Source organism: Uloborus diversus, chromosome 1, assembly GCF_026930045.1.
Source record: "Uloborus diversus isolate 005 chromosome 1, Udiv.v.3.1, whole genome shotgun sequence".
Taxonomy (NCBI): Eukaryota; Metazoa; Arthropoda; class Arachnida; order Araneae; family Uloboridae; genus Uloborus; species Uloborus diversus.
In genome coordinates this window covers 26,463,467-26,487,197 of record NC_072731.1, presented here as the reverse complement: position 1 = coordinate 26,487,197, position 23,731 = coordinate 26,463,467, and the positions used below count along the sequence as shown (strand labels likewise).

Sequence of the window (23,731 nt, the reverse complement as noted above, 5' to 3'; positions counted from 1 at the left end):
AATGAAGCCAGCGGCACTTTCGTCGGCTTCTCCTTGTCGCTGAAGCGCGGCGCGGCGGAAGAGCGGATGACGTCAGTTCCTGAGCCACTTGACGTCATTCTTGTGAACTTTAAAAATTTAAAAAAAAAAAAAAATAACTATCGTATCTCAAAACTTTTTTCACCGATGATGTTCATACCTGCTGTTCTATCATATAAAAATAAAATTGAAAAATCGAAAACTTCCCTATTGTCCCTGTTTATGAATTCACGAGCCCTGTCGAGTTTTTCGTCAGTTTTTGACGCTTAAAGAAAACGCTACGTGTTGTCTATCTTCGGCGTCCTCCCGGCCGTCTTTGAAAGCATAAATTTGTGTCCGGGACAGAACATCATTTCCGAAGGCATCATAGTTTAGAATGGTAATATTCTTTGAAGAACTTCTATCCGCATTCTTTATAAATATTAACTGAAAAGGCATCTTAAGGGAGTCTCTACTCAATATTTATTCATTCGCAAGATTAATGAATAACCAATTTGATTTCTGGTGGAAGAGAGACTTTTTTTCTAAATTGGCAGATACAGATTTTGTTTAAATTTAATATGATAAAAGAAAAATGATTCAGTATGTGAACAGTTGCTAAGCGAGAAACTACTTTGTTTAAAGTTTTAGTTTTAAGTTGTGTAAAAAAAGTACCTAGATACTTAAAATTTTATGATTGTCATTTCTTGACATTATTATACATTCTTTCATTTTTTTGCTTATTTAGTGGAAACTCGGATGGGGACGTAAAGACAGCATGCGAAAAGTGAGTGCGAATCACTTAATTGTACAATTACTAAATAATAATGACTATCTCTAATTTTTATTTAAATCTTTTTTTAAGCTTTTCGTTAATGAATAGGGTTCATACTTTCCTTTGATTGATACAAGTGTCGTTAAAAAAGTTATAATGCTTGGCTTATTTGCTATGCAACCCCGATTACCTTTTTTAAACAAACGTTTAAAGTAATTCACTTCTGTTCATCTCCTAATGCGCAGTATACAAATTATCGCCTCAATGGCGTTTCTTTTCCTAGAAAAACAATTTTATAATCTACACAAAACCCATTTCTGATGAAACTATGTTAATTTGTTTTGAAAAAAATCTTGATGATGAAGAAATTGGCGTATATTTTGCTCTACTTTGATTCCGACCTGTGATCTATTAAAAGTATTTTTTCAGCTAAAAACCGCGCATCGTCTACAAAATTTAAAATTGCAAATATGCACCCTTCACAAAACTCGAGATCACAGTGGAGCCTAAACTGTACAATGTACGTTCCGTAAGTTACCGCCCTATAGCCAGGGCTAAGGCAGAAATACATAAAATACACCGCCAGCTCAGTCATTCCATCCGAGGAATGCAGTTTCGTGCTTATTAGCACTCGTCAGCTCGGAATTGGAAGTGACTGAGCTGGAGGTGGAAAACCTCTTAAGGGAGTCAAGATAGTCAAACAAACTGGTAGTTACTATAAAATTAGCAGAGACCAGACAAGTGACCGAAACAATGGTTTGTTTAAGCTCGAGAATTGAAAGCAAAGCATTGTACTTTCAGTAAGTTACCACCCTATAGCCAGGGCTAAGGCAGAAATATATAAAATGCACCGTCAACTCAGTCATTCCATCCAAGGACTGCAGTTTCGTGCTTCTAGTCGAACTGAACCATTGTTTCGGTCACTCGTCTGGTCTGTGCTAATTTTATATTAGCTACCAGTTTGTTTGGCTATCTTGGCTCCCTTAAGAGGTTTTCCACCCCTAGCTCAGTCACTTCCTATCCCGGGCTGACGAGTGCTAATAAGCACGAAACTGCAATCCTCGGAAGGAATGACTGAGCTGGCGGTGTATTTTATGTATGTACAATGTTATGCTCTTTTGAAGAGGAGTGCCCTCTTCATAATACTTCTCGTCCTGCGGCCTTTCAGTTCAGAAGCCAACACTAAGTTAAAAGAATAGCTAGTTAGAATATTAGCTTAGAAGATTAACTGAAAGAAAATGCCAAAAAGAAAGAATAATAAGTTTTAAAACAGCAGAAGAAACTATTTATTCCAGTTTTTCAAAGATTTTCGGACATCTATTCCACATTACCCGACAATTTCAGACAAACCTCTCTTTGTAAATTGTTTTTAAATATTTTGTTCCTGACAACCAAATAAGTAGACGTTTCTATCGTTTTAATTTTAAGCCAAAAATATAAAAGTTTTATTCTTAATAACAATTTGAACTACATAAAAAAATCGCAAGTACAGTTTTTGGCTTTACGTAAAAGGAAAGAACAAAATAGGTTCTTAAATTTATCTATAATACAATTTCTCACTTTTTTTTTAAAATCCAGTAATTGACTGTCTTTTTGTTCGTTTCAGAGTTCGTTCAGTTATTGTGGCGACGCCTCTTCCTCAAGTTGTGCGCGAGGATATCAGAAAGAATCTCAGTAAATTGTTTGGACATGAGATACAGGATCTGAAGTTTGCCGTTCGGTCATCTGCCACTGGTATTAATACATTTGTTACAAATGCTTTTCGCCCGATTTAGGTATTTAGGGTAACGCAGAAAAGAAAAGAAAATTTCCCTAAACCATTATAAAAATTGAGTTTATAATTTGCAAGATAAGTTTTCTAAAAGAAAAACAGAATCTGAGTTGAAACGTTTTTCTGATCTAACTGAATGTTTCAAATGGTTGTTACAGAAGCTGGTTAGCCTTCAGCATCAAATAATTGAATAAGTGAGTTAAGTAAGAGTCATGACGTATTCCATTTTTCAGCCGAGTATCCATTGAAATTTCGGAATAACGTGCCTTTAATATCAACCCAAAGCAAATCCAGATTATGCGACTGTACCCAGATTCACAGAAGCTCAATCCTCTCACCACCACACTGTTAAAAAATTTCCGGAAAATTTACGGTAATTGTTACTGGCATCCATGTTGCCAGTAACTATTACCGTAAAAATCAAATGTTACTGTAAAATTTTACGGTTTCCTTGGTAGACCGCAGCAACCAATTGGCGCTGGGATCGCTTATTTCTCCGGTAAAAATTACCGTAAAAATCGGCAATGCGTTAGCCCGCCATTTTACAGTAACAATTACCAGAAAATCTTCCTGAATTTTTAACAATGCACTGGAACATTTATACTTCACGTGCAGTCTCAAACGACTTTATGGAAAAGACTTAGTTAAAATTACGTGCTCTTTTCACCTTATGTTTAGACGTTATTCAGTGCTATTAGGAGTGTAGTGTCAAAACGAAATAATAGTTACTACATGTCCAAAAAAGGTCTTACGTGTCCCAAGAATAAAACCCAAATGACCGAGATGTTTTGAGAACTTGGTGGAAACTCATTTTCTTTTCTGGGTTCTATTCGCTTATCACCAATGGTTCTTCAAATTGTGTTAGCAGTCTCACTTATATCACAAACTGAATCTTTCAAGCTGGAAAATAACTTTTCCATAACGGTGTAAAATGTGTATACTTTTTCTTTCTTTCTTCCTTTCTTTTTTTTTGCAACACCCTGCATTTTAAGTTATCTGTAATTTAATGATATAGTAGTTTGAATCGCTGATATTCATAATACAAAAGTTTCGACATTGAAAAAAAAAAAAATCTATATAACTATGATCTCAAAAAGCTTACAGGAAGGGGCAATAAGCTCATTTTTCTGTACAGATGAGCTCAAATCTTAAATTTGTGATTCCTCAAGTTGTTTTTCTTGAATTCACTCTTCTCTTTGCATAACCTGACATCCTTTAGTATTATTCTCACGCGACAAGTAAATTCTCCACGCAATTATGTTTCAGTGGAAGATTCATTTACGCAAGCGATGTTTATTTTACTTACTGAATGGATTAGAATCCACTTTTATTAAATACTTATCCATCTATTTCCGTTTGCTTGTTTCGTTTTCCAGCTGTCTAAACACAACATTAAATAGAAGGTCTCCAAAACTATGAAACATGCTTTTATGCGTGGTTTTAGGTTACACTATACAATTTTTCCTTGTAATTGTGATACGAGGCGTGTTTTTTAAGTAAGGTCCGTTTTGTTTTAGACTGCAGTAGTTCGCGCGCATACCGCAACGAACACGCGCAATGTGTATTGGCATGCCTCGGGAACAACTGTTTTCAGCTCTGTAGCTAACCTGTACGGTTCTATTGCTTTCATAATGTTTAAGACTGTCAACTCGCCTGCCGCATGTGAGGTTCGCTCAGTGATACGCTTTTTGTCAGCAAAGATCCTGTCTGCAGCAGAAACTCAACGACAGATTTGTGAAGATTTCGCTTCCACTGAAGCCATCAAATCGTGTGCGATCAAAGAAGGGCGACCGGAGAGCTCTTCATCATAGAGGTTGTCACTCCCATCTTTGACTTCATGAATTTCTGCAGCAGACAAGTTATTCCTTGCTCTGACAAAAAGCGTATTACTGAGCGAACCTCACATGCGGCGGGCGAGTTGATAGTCTTAAACATTTTGAAAGTAATGGAACCGTACAGGTTAGCTACAGAGCTGAAAAGGAGCGCAGTTGTTCCCGAGGCATGCCGATAAACGATGCAGGCGATCGTTGCGGTATGTGCGCAAACTACTGCTGTCTAAAACAAAACGGACCTTACTTAAAAAACACGCCTCGTACATTGTTCCATATTTTCATTTAAAATGCATCTTTTTTTGGATTTTGAAAATATAGTTGAAAATATATTGATTGCAAAGCATTCAATATATTTTCAACTGTGCATTCTTGCTTACTATTAAAATTTCTCACATAAATTTGCAGTATTTATTAGTATCAGTATAGTAGGGTAATGTGGGGTAAAGTGAAATGGCTCAGATGACTGAGTTTTTTCAAAATGACCAAATTGGAAATTTGTTCTGAAAATTGCAGTACAAAATGAAACAACATTATATTTTATAATAAAACATTATTTTAAAAGTTTTGGCAATAATTTTGAGCTTTAAAAAAAGGGGGGGGGGATGTTCACTTTTTTTATGGTGCAAAGTGAAAAATGAAAGTTTTCTGATGAAATATTTTCTATTTGATTTACAAAAAGTATTTTTTATCAAATGAATCCGCGAATAAAATTTTGAATGAATAAATCGAAAAACAATGGAACAATAAACGAATAATTCAATTAGTTAATTAATTAATATAAAAGGAAAAATAAATAAATGAAAAAAAGAGTGAATGAATAAGAAAATAAGTGAATGAAAGAATCAATAAGTGAATTAATAAATGAAGGAATGTAAATGAATTAATTAATAAATGAATACGAAATTATTTTAGTAAATGATTGAGTGAGTAAACGAAGTAAGCTATTTCATTTTGCCCCACCCACTTTGCCCCGCAAGTACTATAACTAGTACAATTTATTTAAAATACAAATAAGCTCAATATTAACTAAATTTTTGCTACATTGAATATTTGGAGGTCTCAATTAATATTTAAAATGTTAATAACAAGTATTTCGTCACTTTAGAGCAACAAAAATAATTTTTGATTTACAGCAAAATATTACAATAAGAGTATCAATGTTTGAAAATTGCCTGTATTATCATTAGGGTGGTTCAAAAATACATGTAAAAAAAAGTTTCTCCGAGATAACAGGACATCTCTCAATATTTTTGAGGGCATATATTCTTATTTATTTATTTCTCTCAATATTATAGTTGTGGATAGTAATGTACTGGAAGAATTTTAGCTTCCTACTTCAACTTAAGGTCCCTATATTCCCGACGCATCCGCCATTTTGGAGCAAACTTGATCCAGTGCTTCGTAGCGATAGCATTACTGCTGATGTTTACATTTCTTTAGCATGCGTTATATTGAGTCAAATGGGTGGTTGTTCGGCTGTTAATTGTGCAAACAGCTCCACAAAAGGATTTCAGCTTTTCAGATATCCAGCTGATGCAGAAAGAAAAAAGAAATGGATAATTAACAGCCCGCGAAATGACTGGTAACCTGGAAACAACGCCAACTGTTTCCAAAAATTCGCCAATGTTCACCTTCGCTCTCTGACTCTCTCGTTCCCTTTTTTGCGTCAGCTTTCCCTGTCATACGCTTGCTCCAAAATGGCGGATGCGTCGGCCCCTCAAACATCATAAGTATGAGGAGGGGAGGTTAAAAAATTCATTGAACTGAAAAAACAATGCTACATGTTATAATATGCAGGAGCAATATGCATATACATTGCAAAAAAAAATAATTATTTACGAAAAAAAAAAACAGTTGGGGAAATTAAATGTTTCTAAATTTGTGACATTTTCTGTGCTACGGTTAATGTTAAAATAACGAGTCATTGAGCACCCTCTTAAAATTTGAGTAAGAAGCTAAAACTTTTACACATAATACTATTAGTAAGTGTAAAAAAAAAATAAATAAAAAAAAATAAAGTAAATTAAAATAAAGGGTGTCCTGGACTCTAGTTGAAAAAAAGTTTTTTGAAATCATCCCAATCATCATATGCTTTAATCTTCGTTTTTCTTCCTGACTGGAATAGACTACATGTGCGACTACATTGTTAAAATGTTACCAGATAGGTGGCACTAAACGCAGAGTAAATATTTCACCTTTGTCCTGGACTCTAGCTGAAAAAAAGTTTTTTTAAATCATCCCAATCATCATATGCTTTAATCTTCGTTTTTCTTCCTGACTGGAATAGACTACATGTGCGACTACATTGTTAAAATATCACCAGATAGGTGGCACTAAACGCAGAGTAAATATTTCACCTTTTCACTTTGCCCCGCTATTTCATTTTACCCTACCTTCCCCTACACAGTAAATAGGTGAATTAAAAAATAAAGATCTATTTTCTCATGACCAAAGGAATAATTAATAGCAAACTTCATTTATTGATATCAATGATTATTATAGGAGAAGACACTGAACAGATGTCAGCTGCAGGACAGATGGATACCTTCTTAGGTGTTCGAGGCGAAGAAGATGTAAGAATAATAATTTTCAGTTTTATTTAAGGCATAATTAGTCTTGAAATATATTTTGAACTGGTTAAAATATTTAAAGCTGGAGTCACCAGGCAGAAAAACTTTAAGGACTGGTGTCATAGTAATTTTGTCTAGCTGTCAGTTTTCGTTATCCCCCTCCTTCCTAGACTGCTTTCTTCTGTTTACTTTCTTACGAACACTACAGTACAAGTGTCAGCTTTCTACTTCCATTTTGTTAAAGCTTCAAAAAATAAATTAACATTTATTTTTATTAATTTATTTTTTTGTATTTTTAAACTTTTTTTTCAGATTTTTGAAGCGATTAAAAAGTGTTGGGCTTCACAGTTTGGTCACATTGCAGTAGAATACAAAAGGTAATACATTAACTTCCATCAAATTTATCTTGAAGTTCTTGACTTTATAGATAATGTTGCAACTGAAGTTTCGGTTTAAGTATTAAAAATGTAGTTGAAAAAAAATCTTTTGAAACACAAGATTTTTTTTAAACAATGAGCTTTTCAACGCAAAAAAGTTATCAACTAATAAAATTATGCAAAGATCACCATCGTCATTATTTTTTCTCATTCTTGTTATTGTTATAGTTATTATTATTATTACTAATTTATAATTGCATTTTGTTCTAAAAATGCTTTGGACATTAGTTATACCTAGTGATTGCAGTACCGGTATACCGGAATACCGAATATCGGTGTTTGGAGTCATTTTGCAATTTCGTAATACCGTTATTTGCTGGGTAGAATTCCGGTATTTTCGGTATTAGCTAAAAATAATAAATAGTTTGCAATTATAAAGTTATCAATTTGAATAATTGAATATCTACCTTTATTTCAAAATAAAATAATAATAAATAAATAAAATAAAATAAAATAAAATTTCGATGAGGCACAGTACCAAAACCAATCTATTGAAGTAAAAATTTGGCTTCAAAAGCATGAATTTATAGAACATCGATGAATAAGTAGCAGAAAGATTGTATAAAGATATTTTCATCACTAGATGGTGTGATGAATCGTACTTACGTGAGTTGATGTGAACCACGTTTTTTAAATCTCCGTCTTTTAGACTTGCCCTCTTAGTCAAATTAATTTTAAATGTATAAAAGTATTGGAATTTAAGCGTTGCGCTGTGAGAAGTTTATTCCAACAATCTTTGCAACTATTCTTTATGATATTCAAAACAATATTTGTCTCGACTGTACTGAATTTAGAGATAACCTTTTTCTTGTTAGAATAAGAAACAGTAACGTGTTGTCATCGGCATTAGTGTGCTGTTCTGTCTTGCTATTCAGTTTTACACTAAGCGAGATAATATTTATAATATCTTAAAACATTTGAAAAGAAAAAAAGGCATAATCAGTTGGAATATATTTTCAAATATTTACTTAATTGTAAAAAGTTCGAAAAGAAAACGAAAAAAAAAAAAAAAAAAAAAAGAAATTAACAAGATCAAATTCATTGTAAATTTTATATCAAAAGGTCAATAAAAAGCAAACACAAATCTATTCTGACCAAGAGGAAATCACCTCACCGAAGATGAAGTTAATACTGAAAAAATAAATAAATAAATAAAATAAATAAATAAATAAATAAATAAAAAATTGTCGCTCGACAAACAGTTACAATTAGCTATAAATAATAGCTACGATTAAAAAAAAAAAGCTAACCTTAATACAAAAGAAACACTCACACATTCACAAAAGTGATTTTTTTCAAAACCAACAAGTTAAAGACTGAATTATTTGAAGATGAAGGACCTTCAAGCAACTACAAGAGATGTGACGCGCATTTTTAAGAGTACCAGCGCCTGCATACATTTTGAAAGTATATATTCAACTGCAGGAAGGGGGGCCTTCGACTTCAAAAACTGACAAAAACGTGGGCGGGGCTCGTGAATTCTTGAACATCGACCGTCAGGCAAGCATCCGGGAGATGAGTGAAGAGTTAAATCTAACTTACTACAGCGTTCAAAAAATTCTGACGGAAGCATTGAGCTTGCGCAAGGTGTGTGCGAAACTTGCTCCTAAGGTTTAGACCAAGCATGGTATTGCAGTGCTTCCCCCAAATCCCCTACAGCCCAGACATATTTCCCCCGGACTTCTTTTTGTTACCGCTCATCAATAGGAACCTGAAGGGAAGGTGTGTTCCGTCGATAGCGGAGATTCAAAAAGTGTAACCAACAATCGAAATGCCATCCCGGAAGACGCATTTAATAAATGCTTTGAACAGTGGAAGGACCAATGTCGCCGGTGCATCGAAGCCCAAGGGATATATTTCGAACAATATTAAGTGCATTTGTCAAAAAGTTCAATAAAATTGTTGTTCCAGTACATTTCGGTTACTTTTTAATCGTACCCTGTATAATTTGAAATGTTTTTGCAATTTTCGCAACGTATTTTAGTCATTGCTGCAAATGCCGATCTCTTCACGGTCCAACACTGAAAATGTTTGAATGTTTTCCTTAAAATACATTAAAAATAATATTTTTTACCAACATTTTTAAAGGACATTTATCTCAAAGATTTTAAATCAAATAAAAGAGCATGCAATTCACTTTGAAATGAGCTGTTATACAAATCTATATCTCCCATATAACTTGAGTTATAAATTTGAAAGAAAAACTTTAGCAAAAATTGTAAAAATTTTCCCATATTACTTGCTGTAACAACTGATCCATTCATAGTCCCGCTCTAAAAATTCCAATGTAACGAGCATACGTATGGTTTGCGTTTAACTTACGTAAAGCAAGCAACTTCCAGAAACACAAAAACGAAATAAAATGTAGCCTTACCGCGTTAAATCTAAAACTGGTAATACTAAAACTGAGCTTCACCAGTTCATAGAGCAATTGCTGTGTGAAGTGATTTATTAAGTTTTCTCAGAATCAATATTCTCTGCTTATAGGCGCTACGGCCAAGTGCTGAATTCTCCAATGGCAGTAGTTGTACAGGAGATGGTAGCTTGCGAAGTAGCCGGTGTCCTTTTTACATGTGATCCTGTCACGAGCAACCCGTCTGTCATCACAATAACGGCCAATTATGGCTTAGGAGAGGTATGGTTCTTCAAATTTCCTCCTCCTTTTCGTGTGAAATGCGTTAATTTTTTTTTGGATACCCATTATATCTGGGTTCCATTTTTTAAACTCCTTATAAACATTTAAGCAGAACTGTAGTCAAAAGAAAAGGGCATTTTCTTTATTTCATGTGATCGAACTCGATTATTTTTGGATTTAGATCCACCTCGATTATTTTCGGATTTAGATCCACCGTACTCCCTGCCCCGTTTTATTTCTTAGTGGCAGGGTTGCAGAGTCGGAGGAAAAATGGCTGACTCCATCGCTGACTCCATCCACCAACTTCGACAATTTTAGAGCCTTCGACTTGGTCTCTTTTACCTCAAAATCTGTTTGAATCCTACTCCTCAAGCTCCGGCAGAGCTCTGGACTTCATGAGAAAATGACCGACTGCGACTCTTGAAAATTTAAACCTTCGACTTCCGACTCCTTTACCTGCCAACCTAGGAGAAACAATATGAGGAGCATGTATGGTGATTTTGAGGAGCATTTTGAAATTTTGCGGAACAGCTCGGTATTTTGTATAAAAATCAAACTAAAAAAAAGAATCTCTTATCTAAAACTGTTTTAAGAATAATTATTTTTAAGTTAATAAGACTTTAACCTTATAACTTTAAACACTATGTCATGCTTTGAGTATAATGGTTTAATTATCATATTTACATGCCTTATAAACTAGCAAAATACAACCAAAATAAATTTAATTTTATTGAAATCTTTGGTAAGCTTGGCCAGAATAAAGACCGAAGGGGGAAATGCGGACTGAAATAACTTCTTTACGGAGCTGCGCAGTTTCGCTACTTTTGCGGAGCATCTCTGCAAAATGCGGAGCAGTTGGCAGCCTTTACCCTAAAATCTGTCTGACTCCGATTCCGCTCCGCAGCCCAGCTTAGTGGCTGTTTTATGAGAATGTAAGACTATTTTTCAACTGTACACCAGTTGTACCAATTATTTTGACATACGCATACACAACACCCAAAAACCACAAGATAGTTCTTTTTACACCAATTATTGCTTCCTTTTACAAAGTAAAGGAAGTATTGTATTCGCGAAAAAGATTTCACCCAAAAATCGGCCTTAATTTTGCTCACCCCGAATGAATATTGAGTTTTATTTTCAAGCCGACCACATGTGGATTTATGCCTAAGAACGTATAGACACCCGAAATATCCATTTTGACGTCCGTATGTACGTACACTGTAAAAAAAAACTGTAAATTTTGAAGAAGTTATCCGTATTTTTTACAGAAAAAAACTCTTCGTAATAAAATACAGGATTTCTCTGTTTTTTTGAATCTGTAACCGGTTATAAGCGTTGTTATCATCGCCTCACCGCGTACTTTGTTCTTCTTCGAATCTTCGAAATTTCGCCCGCGTGTTTGGATTTTGGTTCTCGTGCTCGAATTTTTGATCTTATATTTATTTAAAGCGAGTTAGTCTTAAATCGTTTGCAACTTCCATTTCATTGCATCCTAATCAATATTTTATTATTATGGTTTTTTGTCATCTGTTACAGACGCATATTCGGAAATTTACCTTTGTATACATGTATTTCGTAGTAGTATAGTAAATATTGAAATGTATTTATGAAAGTATAGTTTCATTTTTTAATCTTCATAAAATAATAAATCAGCTTGAATAAATAATAAAAATACGGAAGATTTCTGTAAAATAAACGGAAGAAAACTGGCGTCCTGGCTGACAGTTTTTTTCCGTAAATTTTACGGATTTTTTTTACAGTGTACATGCGTATGTGTGTATGTGCGTATGTATCTCGCATAACTCGAAAACGGTATGTCCTAGAAAGTAGATTCCTAGTGGGGTCTTGTTGTGCACCTCCCCTTTTGGTTGCATTCGGATGCTCTAAAGGGGCACTTTTACACTTTTTTTTGGAGGGGGAATAATGTTAATTTCAATGCAAACTCAAGTGGTGTTATAACTTGGCAAACATTTGGCGATATATCTCCAAGTATTTGGTCGCCAAATGTTTTCTCAAACTTGGTGACAAATTTGGCGTTTTTTTTTTTCTTTTTGAATCTGGTTTTATTTTGTCCATCATTGGCGATATTTAGAGAGTTAACCATTGAATCACATTAAAATGTCCAATATTGGGAAAATTCATCTATGTAAAACGTTTTTTTTGCTTCAGTTCGCAACTAACTTGGGGTAAAAATATTTAAAGTTTCTTTGCTTACTCTAAGGCACTATTATCATTAAATTAGCGTAAACGGAAGTCATGTGATGCACACATCAGCTCGTTAATGTCTATGTAAAAATACTTCAAAAGTAGGGTGGTATAATGTACCAAAACTTTAATGAAAGAATCGATGACTCAGAACGACATGTAATGCTGTTGCTACATAACTTATAAACCTTTTCTTTCCAGACGAATTATACTTTGAAAAATAAACATATGAACCAATGATATTAGGAAATGATATTCTAGAATGTAATTGCAGACAATCTCTATTTTAAAACATTTTTGATATATTTTTGAAGCTTTAAACATTTTTCACGATATATGATGCATCCGTAAGATTTTTTTTTGTGAGTAATTTCACAAGTATTGCAATCTGAAGAAGAGAGAATTAGCATTGATCGCCCACTGAACTTACCTTGCTGACTAAAGCTGTGCACCGGAGAGATGACAGATGAACTGGAAGCGGAAACAGTGCACTTTATTTTGCAGTAGGTAGGATCAGCGAGAACACGCAAGAAGTTAAGTTTTTTTCTCCTCTCACAATCTCGCCAATCGTAATAATAAACTACAAAATAAAATGTTTTGTTTTCGCTTTCAGTTCATCCGTCATCTCTCTGCGTCACAGCAGTATTTTCTTTCTTTCGTTTTTTTAGCTGTACATAAATAAAGATATTTGAAGCAGTGTTCGTAGTGGGACGTTGTAGCGGCCGGAGTAAACTGAAAAAAAAAAGAAAGAAAAAACCGCATTCAATATGATTTTAGTGCGCTGGATCAAATGAAACCAGTTTCAACTCAATAGGACTTACCGTTTCAAAAAAATTGAATTTGAGTTAAACTCAAAATTTTTTTAAAGCTTTAATCATATTTTTAAAAAAAGTTTCTTCTTCATTCATTTATACAAATTCTTATCAATAAGTTGTTATTTTATAACGTATGTCTGTTTTGTTCAGGTATATTGTATGATTGTGTTGGATATTTTAATAAGTTTGATAAATCTAACTGTATTAACGGAAACTTAATTAGATAGGTTATTTCAATGGCTTTTTAACATTATTAACTTAAGTACATTATAAACTTATTTAACATATAAACTTCCGAAGAGTTTACAATAACCGTTAGTAAAAGCATAGCTTCTGTCGACCAGTCACGCGACTGCCTTTTTTTTTATGACTCTTACTAGAAATGGTTCTGAAGTTTCCGGGTCTATCGAAGATATAGTGAAGATATGTCTTTTTCTTCTACAGAGCGTAGTCTCAGGATCAGAAGAACCAGACACAGTCTTTCTTCAGCGGGAAGACAACGATCAAGTTAGTTTGAAGTCTGTTACTCTGGGAGCAAAACAACACAGAATTGTTATGGAAGGTAGGTATTTTGCTTCGATTTAGCGAACCTAGGGTTGGGAGCCGCAACAGAATTACTGTTAAATGAAAGAAATGCTCGTAAAGAATTGAGTTATTCCCTATGAAATAACCAATGTTGGAAATATTTGTTTCTCCGTAGTAACCGAATAAAAAAAAAGAAAAGAAAAGAAAATCAAACTAAATTTGATGAAACCTTTATATTTATCAGTTTGTGAGATATTTTGTCCATTATTCGCTAAGATATGGACACTTGAAAAACGGTAATTTTTGCCGTATTTCAGCCATCTTGAGTTTGGCATTATTGTTAAAAGTTAAAGTAGTTTGAGAAATAATGGCTCAAATTCGACAATTTTGATATCAACTTTATATGAAGAATATAAATCCGAAGTTTGTTTAATCGGTATGTTCACTCAAAAGTTATTAGGGGGACAGACAGACCGACAGACTTACCAACACATTTTCCACATTTCAAAAACCCACTTTTCAATTTTTAATTTTTCAATGTTTTAAAAATCCTTATTTGAATTTTTTTTTGGTGTTTCAAGCAATATTTTAAAGATGCATTAAGTCTTCTTTCATGCTTTTTTTCTCTTTTTTTAAAAACTTTTACGGGAAAGTAGGCTAAAACTGAAGACACAAAACAACACAAAAAGTCGCATGGCAATTTGCATTGTATAAAACTAAGCGTATCTAAGTCAGTCCACAGTAATTATATGTGAATTATCCCGCATGTAACGCTATATTGCGAAATAATTACCTTTCTGCTGTTGAAAAACAGACAACTACGAGTAAGTTTTCTCTTATTTTAAACTCTCATTTGTACTTTTACAGTGAAAAAAGTACAAATATTTCGAGATTTAGTGTTTTGTACGGAACATTTCACAGCCTACCTATTGCAGAATTATCCATCTTTTCTTTAAACATAAAAATAAATTCTTTTCAATCTAAATTTTAGGTGATGGAGGAGTGAGGACAGAAGATGTTCCAGATCATGAAAGAGGAGAATGCTGCGTGTCAAACGAAATGGCTGAGAAACTTGGAAAAATTTCTATCAAGGTATAGAAAAATATTTCAAGTCAAAAGTAGGGCATACCAAGAGAATGTGAAACAGATAACTTGGATTTAAAATTAAGCTTTATTTGCTGATAAGTGGCACAACAAAGGCAATTTTTTTTTTAATTTTAAAGTGTTAGACCGTAAGAAAATTCCGAATTGGCGCATTTTTTTACGGTTAACCTTCTGTGATTTCAGTTTTACACTAATTTATTCCAAATTTTATCTTAAACGTAGCATTACTTCCTGAGTTTTTGTTTTCGCAATGAATAAGAAAAAACGCTCGATAGCACCACCCCCTTTTGACTTATTGGCGCGAAAATAGAATCCACTTTTGTATCCTTTAAAGTCTACTAGTCGATAAATTTTTGTCTGATTCCTTTCATTACCGCTTGAGATATAGCAGTCACAAGAATTGAGAAAAAAACATTTCTTTGATCAGCCCCTTTTTGAGTTATTGGCACCAAAACTGAATCAGCATCTGAACCTTTTCGGGGTCGACTTATGGACCAAATCTTGTTTCATAAAGCCAGTTAATTTCTGAGATTTAGCAGGCATGCATATCGAAAGAAACATTCAATTGCTCCACTTCCCTTAGAGGAATTCGCGTCAAAAACTAATGGGCACCAGTTGCCAGATGGGAAGATAGAAGTAGGGTAGACCGGGGCACGTTTATGCGGATTTTTTTGCCCGTGCAAAAAATTTAATGGAAGTCCGTTGAATAAAAAAAAATTGACGCCCTCTCCCCCCTTTAATGTGAAATGATCATTTTTTTTTGTATAAAATGCATACACGCCTTTTCAAAAAAAAAAAAAAAGAAATATTTAAGTATCTTTGGAATTTAAAACTTTTCGTCAAATTATTAAATTAGATTTACAGATGCTTTAAAACTCTATTTAGCGAGTGAAGTGGTTTTTACTGCAATTTAAAATATTTCGCCTATGCATTAGATTTAGAAAAAAGTAAAGACGAAACAAAACAGAAATAATAGTGATTAAAATTACTCTTAATATTTACCAAAATAAATTTACTCTGTAATGGGAAATAATTTACATTGCTACAGAAACTTATAATAAATTTTTCTCGGTTTTGATCAAGTGTTCCGTGAAAATTAAGAAATGAACATTCAAGTGACATTAAAAATTTAACAGATACACTATAAGTGACGAGCAAAATTAGTGCTTTGAACATCAACTGAAAAAATGAATACATCAAAATTAACACCAACCAAAAGTTAAGCTGAAATTAGTGGTGCTCTAGAAAAGAAAGAAAGAAAAATATAAATGAAAAACATCAATTTTCAAATTTAAGCAACGATTTGGATAAGTAAAGGATCAATAGGCTTAATAGCAGATTTCAAAGTTGGTGTGGGTATTTCTTGATAATGTTGATAATGTGGTAACGTAACAGTTCTTTCACGTCCGTTTTAAGTTTTCGGTATTAATAAGGGATTTACTTTAGCTGTAGACTATCTTTTATAGCGTGATGGAATTTCTATGTAAAATAAATAACATCTATTTATGTTTAAAACCAAGTATAATAAACCACTTGATCCCGGATCAAGTCTTCTTGGTTGGAAAGGATCAAGTATCTCCAAGTATACCTTCCAAACATATTTCAAAATTACACCAAAAAAAAAATTACACATTAGTACTTTCGCACTTTTTACATCTGCTTAGCTTCTTGAAAAAAGCAAGTTGTCATTTTAATCAAAAATGCGAAAAAATAATCATTCCGCTGAAAACTGACAATTACACATAACCTCAGAGTCATGTGCAAAACGGGCCACGTGACACTAAGGGATGTAAACCTTAAACGACATCACAGTAATATTGTCAGTATTAAAATTGTACGCTTTAGCAGTGTCGAGATTCGATAGGGGAACAAGTTCCTGATGAGATAAATAAATATCTTTGTGCTGAACAGTAAAGTAAGACAAACAACGTTAGAAAAAGCACAAATTTGCTAATTACAGCAGACATGTGTTTCGGCGTTACAGGGAACGCCTTTTTTCAATGCAAAAAAATGAGTTTATGGATGAAAAGACATCCGACAAAAGTTCCTGATGGTCAAGTCAGTCCTCACACTCCCCTAATGATTCAATTTCAGTCAACCTGATGGTCAAGTCAATCCCCACACTCCCCTAATAATCTGCTTTCTTTTCTTTCAGATTGAAACCCACTGCAAATCACCAAGAGATATAGAGTGGGGAATTAGTAACAACACTATTTATGTTCTACAGGTTAGTTATTTGTTCATCTTAATATCACTGTGTGACAAAATTTTACATTTTTTCTATAACATTGAGAAAAATAGCCGATTTACGTCAAGTTGGGTCTGCTAAACATAAATATAAAAAACTAAATTATTGTAACACGTACCATTTTAAAGTTATGACAAATTTAATTTCCACAAAGGGCTAAAAACTGAAATTTTTGAATCTAATCTAAACATATTTATCTACTTATATTTTGAATCTTAGTGCAAACAGGAATAATATACACTTATACATACATTGTGAGGAGAAATAATGCAGGTTTTATCAATGAGTAGAAAAATAAGGCACATGTTATGAAAGAAAATGATGAAATATTAACTTTTCCTCTTAAGTTAGAAACCAACAGTAATCTCCCAGCATTTTTGTATTCCATTTTCCTTGGTAACGTTCTTCTTTCCGTTTAATATCTTGATGATTCACCTTGCTCATCACTCACCATTGCAAGATTAGGAGGGAAAAAATCGAAGTGAGGATGCAAGAAATGTACCCATCTTTAATGACATTTTGCAGCCCATCGTTTCAAATTTTTGCAACAAGTTTTTCATTAAAAATTTGGAATATTTTGTTTTGTTTTTACTGACTAAAAATCTAGAGAGCTACCTCCTTTAGAGACAACCAAGCTAATTCTTTTTGGGTGAGATTTTCATCAAGGTCATTGTTCTTCATAAGCGTTCTTATTTGTCGGCCGACAACTATGCCTTCTTTTAATTTAGCATCTCTGAATTCGGGAAAAATACTTTTCAAATACAAAAGTCCTTTGCCATTTCTATTCATAGGTTTGACAAAACTTTTCCTCAAACCGAGTTTCATATGTAAGAGTGGAAGAATCAGTTTCTTGCGGAATAAGAGGTAAATTAAGAAAATAATTGTTTGCCACTTCAGAAACTTACAGAAGTTCCATTTGAAATAAAATATTCTATTATACAATAACTGGGTCAAATGATATTTTCCCAGTATATACTAATATGCTGTTTTATCTTTCTAATTATTTAAATGTATATGGAATTAACTTATTTTTATCACATTATTAGCGAGGGTGCATGAAAATGTTATAGGCTATAACTAAGAAACGTGACGTGTTAGACACCCATATCGTTTGTCAATTTTGGTTGCAATTAAAAAAGTGCACTCAATTCACGTGATAGTATTCATGTTAGAAAAATCATGTCACACGGTATAATCAGTTAAATTTTATACAAAAGCATTGTTTTGTAATGATACAGAGCCTACTTTGATATTAGAAAAATAATGGTAAGAAGAAATTGGCAATATAAATTGGATTATTGAATCATAGCCCGCCAAATGCGATGCACAATACCTATTTTGCCGTGAGAAGGTAAAGCGCAGTATCTGCAAAAATGGGCTTCTGAAATGTTTGGTGAAACACCTTTTGAACTCCATACCAATGATAAGGATTGTTGGAATTTGACTCCCAGTCCCTTTTTTTTTTCGTGCTTTACTTTCTGCGGAAACTAAACTGGCAAGATTTTACAATAAACCTAAAGTACCAAAAATGGCAAAAACGAAAAAAAAAAAGAGTTGAGAAATTTACAGATACTGCGCTAGATTTTGATTAAAAAAAAACTGATGTTCCCTGAATTCCCTAAAGCTGACTTTAAAAATACAAAGACGTGTCCGAGAAAATAGGAAAAAAAAACCTTTAAAATTAAAAAAAAAAAAAAATCCAATGATTGAACAAAAAATATCAATCCAAAACTAGTTCTATCTTAAAGTTTCAGTTGTACTAAACTATATTAAGAAGCATTGATGCAATATGTGGCGAAAGCAAATGAGCAAACCTGTGGATTGCGAAATCAAGTGAAGCGAGTAGGTTTCCACTGGAAGTCAATGTAAAAAGGACAGTGAGATCCTCACTTTTAACTTTGGTGATGGATGTGTGAGCGACTTGTATCGGGGGGGGGGGGGGGGGGGGGTTCCACCTTTTTATGTTATTTACGAAGTTTTTACCTTTTTAGTGTTCAGAGAAAAAAAAAAGTTTGAATGTGTATTGTTTTACTGTAATGTATAATGTAGAACTAGTATTGAATGTGAATTGTTTTACTGTAATGTATAATGTAGAACTAGTATCTGCACTATCGCTACAGCGCGGCAAAAGAATACCCGACACAAAACGTTTTCGTTAAAGTTCGAGACAAATTTTAAAATTCAAAATAACAAAAAAAAAAAAAACTGAACGGAGTAGGAGAGATACAAGAACGTGATCTTTTTTTACTCTCATAAATTTTACTTCAAAGCCTCTTTTTGGTAACTACGTACAAAAGGCAAAAATTACATTAGAGTATTAAAAGCTTTTTGATGTTTTCAAGCATAAAAATAGACAACTGTCAGAAAGATTATTTTTTACAATTGGTGAAACTTTTTTCAACATAATACTGATGTGATTGCTGTATATTTGAAGAGCACTAACAATTCTTTCAGTTCAAAAGTCATTTTTTTTTCCTGCTCAGACAAGACAGATTTTCTTACTTGTTCTTTACATCGTCTCTGAAACATTGCTCAGTTTAGCAATCACGCCCTGTAAGATTTTATGAGCAAAATATTTTAAAGACAGCTACAAAATTTAAACGTGAACTAATTAGAAGAATAGATTAACTAGAACCTAATTAGAGAATAGAATTGACAATATGTGATAAAATCAAAGCTTTGGGGAAGTGTGAGGGGTGAAGTGGTTTGACCCTCCAAACCACTTCAGAATACCCTGGGAGTTTTTTCTTTTAATTACTCCACTTTCAGTTTTTAATGTTAGTGCCATCTACATGAATTTAGTCAATTGTGCCAATGAGGGAAAAAATATGATGAGACAAGGAAATTGATGAAAGAAAAAAAAATTGTATAAATCTTGAAATAGTTTTTTTTTTTGAATAAAATTTCTTTGTGTGCAAGACTTTATAAACACAATGTACCATTAGTTAGGGCAACTAAAATTTAGCTAAACACCTGTGACGATTATTATGTGACACTTTTTTGAGCTGTCTGAGGTTTGAAAGTAGTGGCAATTTGAAAATAGCTCATTTGTAAAACGTAGCGCAGATTCTAATTAAGGCAAAACTTCTCTGAGTTTGCATTGACACTTTTATTCGTATATTTCTATTTCTGTCTATTTTGATGAAGGAATTTTTCTATTTAGTCTCGTCCAGTAACCAGCGGCGCCGGTGAAAGCGATTATGAAATAAAGCACGAGTTCGATGCACCCCTTCGATGTGAAAACGACTATTTTACCGTGTGCAACACTGGGTAAGTGTTATTCTTTAAAACAGTAGAAATACAAAATGATTTATTTTTTACTTTCTTCTTCCCGTTTAGTTATTTATATCTCACTGTTACACATACTCACGTACAATAGTCCAATGCGAACTACTAAAATGGAGGCTTTAAGGGTCAGAGGGAAGTATTTCCCAGTTTCTTTCTTCAGAAGGAATTACTTTGCACAGTTGTCGGAAAGTTAATCGTTCATTTTAAAGAAAGCACTCATTCTTGTGCAATGTTTGCATTTTTGCCAACTCTCTTATTTTGCATTTGTAGTGTTTTGGAGCAAGATTCATTTTCGCAGACAATTTTAAAACGTCATTAACCTTTCAAGGCATTTTTTTTTCTTTCTACCTCTAGGCCATTAATTTTATATTGACAACTCTAGCTTCTTAAGCCACAAATTGGAACACATACTTATTATGCTCCTAAACTCCAGCCGTATAGTATGAATAGGGGAGACCGGGGTTAGTTGTTACAATTTTTTCAATATTTTTTTACGCTAAACTATTTCAATTACTTACACGCGTAAAACTTTAAAATGCATCTAGACTGTTGAACATTCATAACATATTTTTTAAAAAATGATTAGAAGCCACTAATCCAAAATATTTCAAGTTTTTTTAATAGATGTAGATCGTAACAACTTACCCTACCACGGGGCATGTTGTTACAGTATATGGGGTTAGTTGTTACATGAGATATATTTTAGTAATGAAATGAATTTTACACATTTTCTGGTTTATTCTGTTAAATTTTAAAAATTCTTAGCCACGTGAAAAATCAAAAACTTTTTGTCTTTACAAATTTACTTCATTAATGACTTGTTCTAATAAACTATCATCACTATTATCATTGTCCAAGAATTACAATTTTCACAAGCATATAATTTATCAAACTTAGCACATCGGTCATGTGCCCATTTGTCACAATTACGACATTGAAGCCGTTTAGTTGGTTTTTTAGATTCTGAGTACGGATTAGAGCACTCTATGCAGAACCAGTCTTCATCATCTTCATCCGAAGGATGGACTGTTTGGACTCACCTTTTTGCATTTTCTTTTTGGCTTTGTGTCTGTTGATTTCTTCTCTGTTAGACAGTTTCCATTTTACAGATTTTTGTTTCCCAGCTTCGGCTTGCAAAACATGTTTTACTGGTGTATCTGTTAAAGTGACGCTGACTTATGATTTCCGCTTACGAACCGTCTTCACTTCTGCACTGCCTGCAGCGTTGGAGAAAGACCTACATTCGAATAATACATTATTTATTATTATTATCATTGTTGTAATTATTATTATCATGTATTAAACCGTACATATTAACAATAAATTAATCATAGAATGAAAGAGATCAGAATTATTACTATTATTACTATCGTCATCCAACTACAATACTTCATATGAATTAAATAATGCAATAACACAGATCAGAAATACTATTCACCACCACTAGCATTTTTCATCTTACTGCAGAATCCCTCTAGTGTCATGAAATTCATCGGTTGCCTTTCGTAATGAACTACTTGCAATTACTTCTTTAGCCACATCCAGGTATGTTTCCTTAGGTGTTTTGCCCCTGTCCGCCTTGTTTTTATAGTCCCCCGCCATATCACATTTAAAAAGAAAACATAAAATTAAATTAAAACTTGCATGGGGCAAGTTGTTACTTGTAACAACTAACCCCATCAAAATTGTTACAACTTGCCCCATACGTCGCCACTTTAGTTATTGGCACATATTACTGGAATTATATCTTTGTACAAAACTTTTAAATATGTTAGCACTTACCTAAAAAAGTAGGCTTTCACGTGGTGTAGAAATAAATTCGTTATCAGCAACGGCTTGATAGAAAAATAACAGCGGAAAGAAAAATTACTTCCAGACTCTAAAAACCGTTTTTCTTGAGCACTCTCCATGCTACTGTCTGCAAGTACTCCAGTGATTGTCAGGGAATGCAGATGGGTGAGTGCTATCATCTACTGCAAGGAAAGTCAGTTTCTCCTGGCGGTTACTTTTAAATTCGAATGTAACAACTTACCCCGTGTACAAATCAACCCCGGTCTCCCCTACTTCTTTACGAATTTATCTTCCCAATGCCCTATGCATTGTCTCAAAGTGTATACGTCAGCTTATTAATTTATGGGAATTCAAAAATTTCTATCATCACTCGGTATGTTTCGAAGTTCCAATTCAAATCTTCTTCTAAGGGCAACACGTAATCCGAAAAATATCTTGCCTGAACCACTATCTGCAAGCTCGAAAAAACAGGTATAATAGCCTATACATCTAGCTCTTAATATTTAATTTAAGAAATTTCTCTTTTCAGGGAAGTCATGCCTGGTGCAGAATCTCCTCTGGGTTTAGATCTAACCATGAAAGTCTTCGGTCCTCACTTTAGAGTAAGTATCTATCTCTCATTTCTCAACGGATTACAACCGCACAGTGAGATCAACATTTCGTCTACGCCTCAAAATTTTACCACGTTTCTCTATACATTAAAATAAAGTAGCATCAAAGAAATTCTGAAAGGATGTCTGTGGCCGATCTGCCTTAAGGAGACCCCATAGCACCTACAGCTTGACATTTTGTACAAAAGTACTTCGAGCCTCGGGGATTTTCACCTGGGGTTTTTTTTATTTAAGAAACAAAGTGAACAAATTTTTTTGTAATTGTTTCAGCGAAAGTTTCACATAAATTGCCTATTAAAGGGGTGAAAGATATTCAACATCCCAGAACATTTGATGTAGTTCGAAAGATATTTTTTTCGATACCAAACAAAGCTTGTTCCAATTTTCTCAAGTAGTTAGAACAACAGATATAAGGGTTTCAAATTTAGCAAAAAAGCCCTAGGTTCTCCTTAATCCAAGCCTGCAGCTAAAGAGCAAAATTTATTACTAGAGACCACTAGCGGTATTGTGTTCCAATAATGAGACCTTTACTTAAATTCCATCTTCTAAGGGAGGAAAAGAGGGATATTCGTCTTGCTCGAAATGGAACTCGTAACGCGTTTTTTTTTAATGTGATTCTCTATAATAGACCATTTAAATCTTTGCGAATCGAATAAGATTGCGAAGCAATCTTCGGGATTGGTGAGCATCAGCGAGCAGGTGGCGAAACTCTTTAATATTTCAACAATTTTCTTAATTTCTTTAATGAAGTAGGTCGTTTTTCAAAAAATGTGTAATAATGAGGGCAATAATTTTTGTATGATTTCCAATAATTGTTTGCTCTAACTTCTTGTAACGTAATCAATAATAAGTTTTATCCCCAGTTTCGCCATCAATTGGAGGGGGGGGGGGTCAAATCCCCCCTTCCATCTCTTTAATATATCAAAAGGTATGATTGAAAACTGAAAAACAGGGAAGAAAAATATTTCGGGTCGGCGAAACTGGAGGGACACCAACAGCAGTATGTCTCGCTCATAATTTACATAAGACAAGTGACTGGTGCGGCAGTTCACACGTTGGAAACGAAGTTGAGTGTGTAGATAATACGGAACGGGCAGTATCAATGAAAGTCCGGATTGGAAATCATT

The 23,731-nt window shown here is 33.6% G+C and overlaps 1 protein-coding gene across 1 annotated transcript in view; it reads left to right on the top strand.

Annotated features, from left to right (window-relative positions):
- The window catches only part of LOC129234498 (putative phosphoenolpyruvate synthase), a 106,254-nt gene that overhangs the window by 44,018 nt on the left and 38,505 nt on the right, over positions 1-23,731 (top strand). The window contains exons 14-23 of the mRNA XM_054868498.1: positions 746-784; positions 2,379-2,506; positions 6,878-6,948; positions 7,258-7,322; positions 9,870-10,017; positions 13,482-13,599; positions 14,554-14,654; positions 16,822-16,893; positions 20,078-20,184; positions 22,523-22,595. Coding sequence (XP_054724473.1) covers positions 746-784; positions 2,379-2,506; positions 6,878-6,948; positions 7,258-7,322; positions 9,870-10,017; positions 13,482-13,599; positions 14,554-14,654; positions 16,822-16,893; positions 20,078-20,184; positions 22,523-22,595 — 922 coding nt within the window. The remainder of the gene's footprint in view (positions 1-745; positions 785-2,378; positions 2,507-6,877; positions 6,949-7,257; positions 7,323-9,869; positions 10,018-13,481; positions 13,600-14,553; positions 14,655-16,821; positions 16,894-20,077; positions 20,185-22,522; positions 22,596-23,731) is intronic.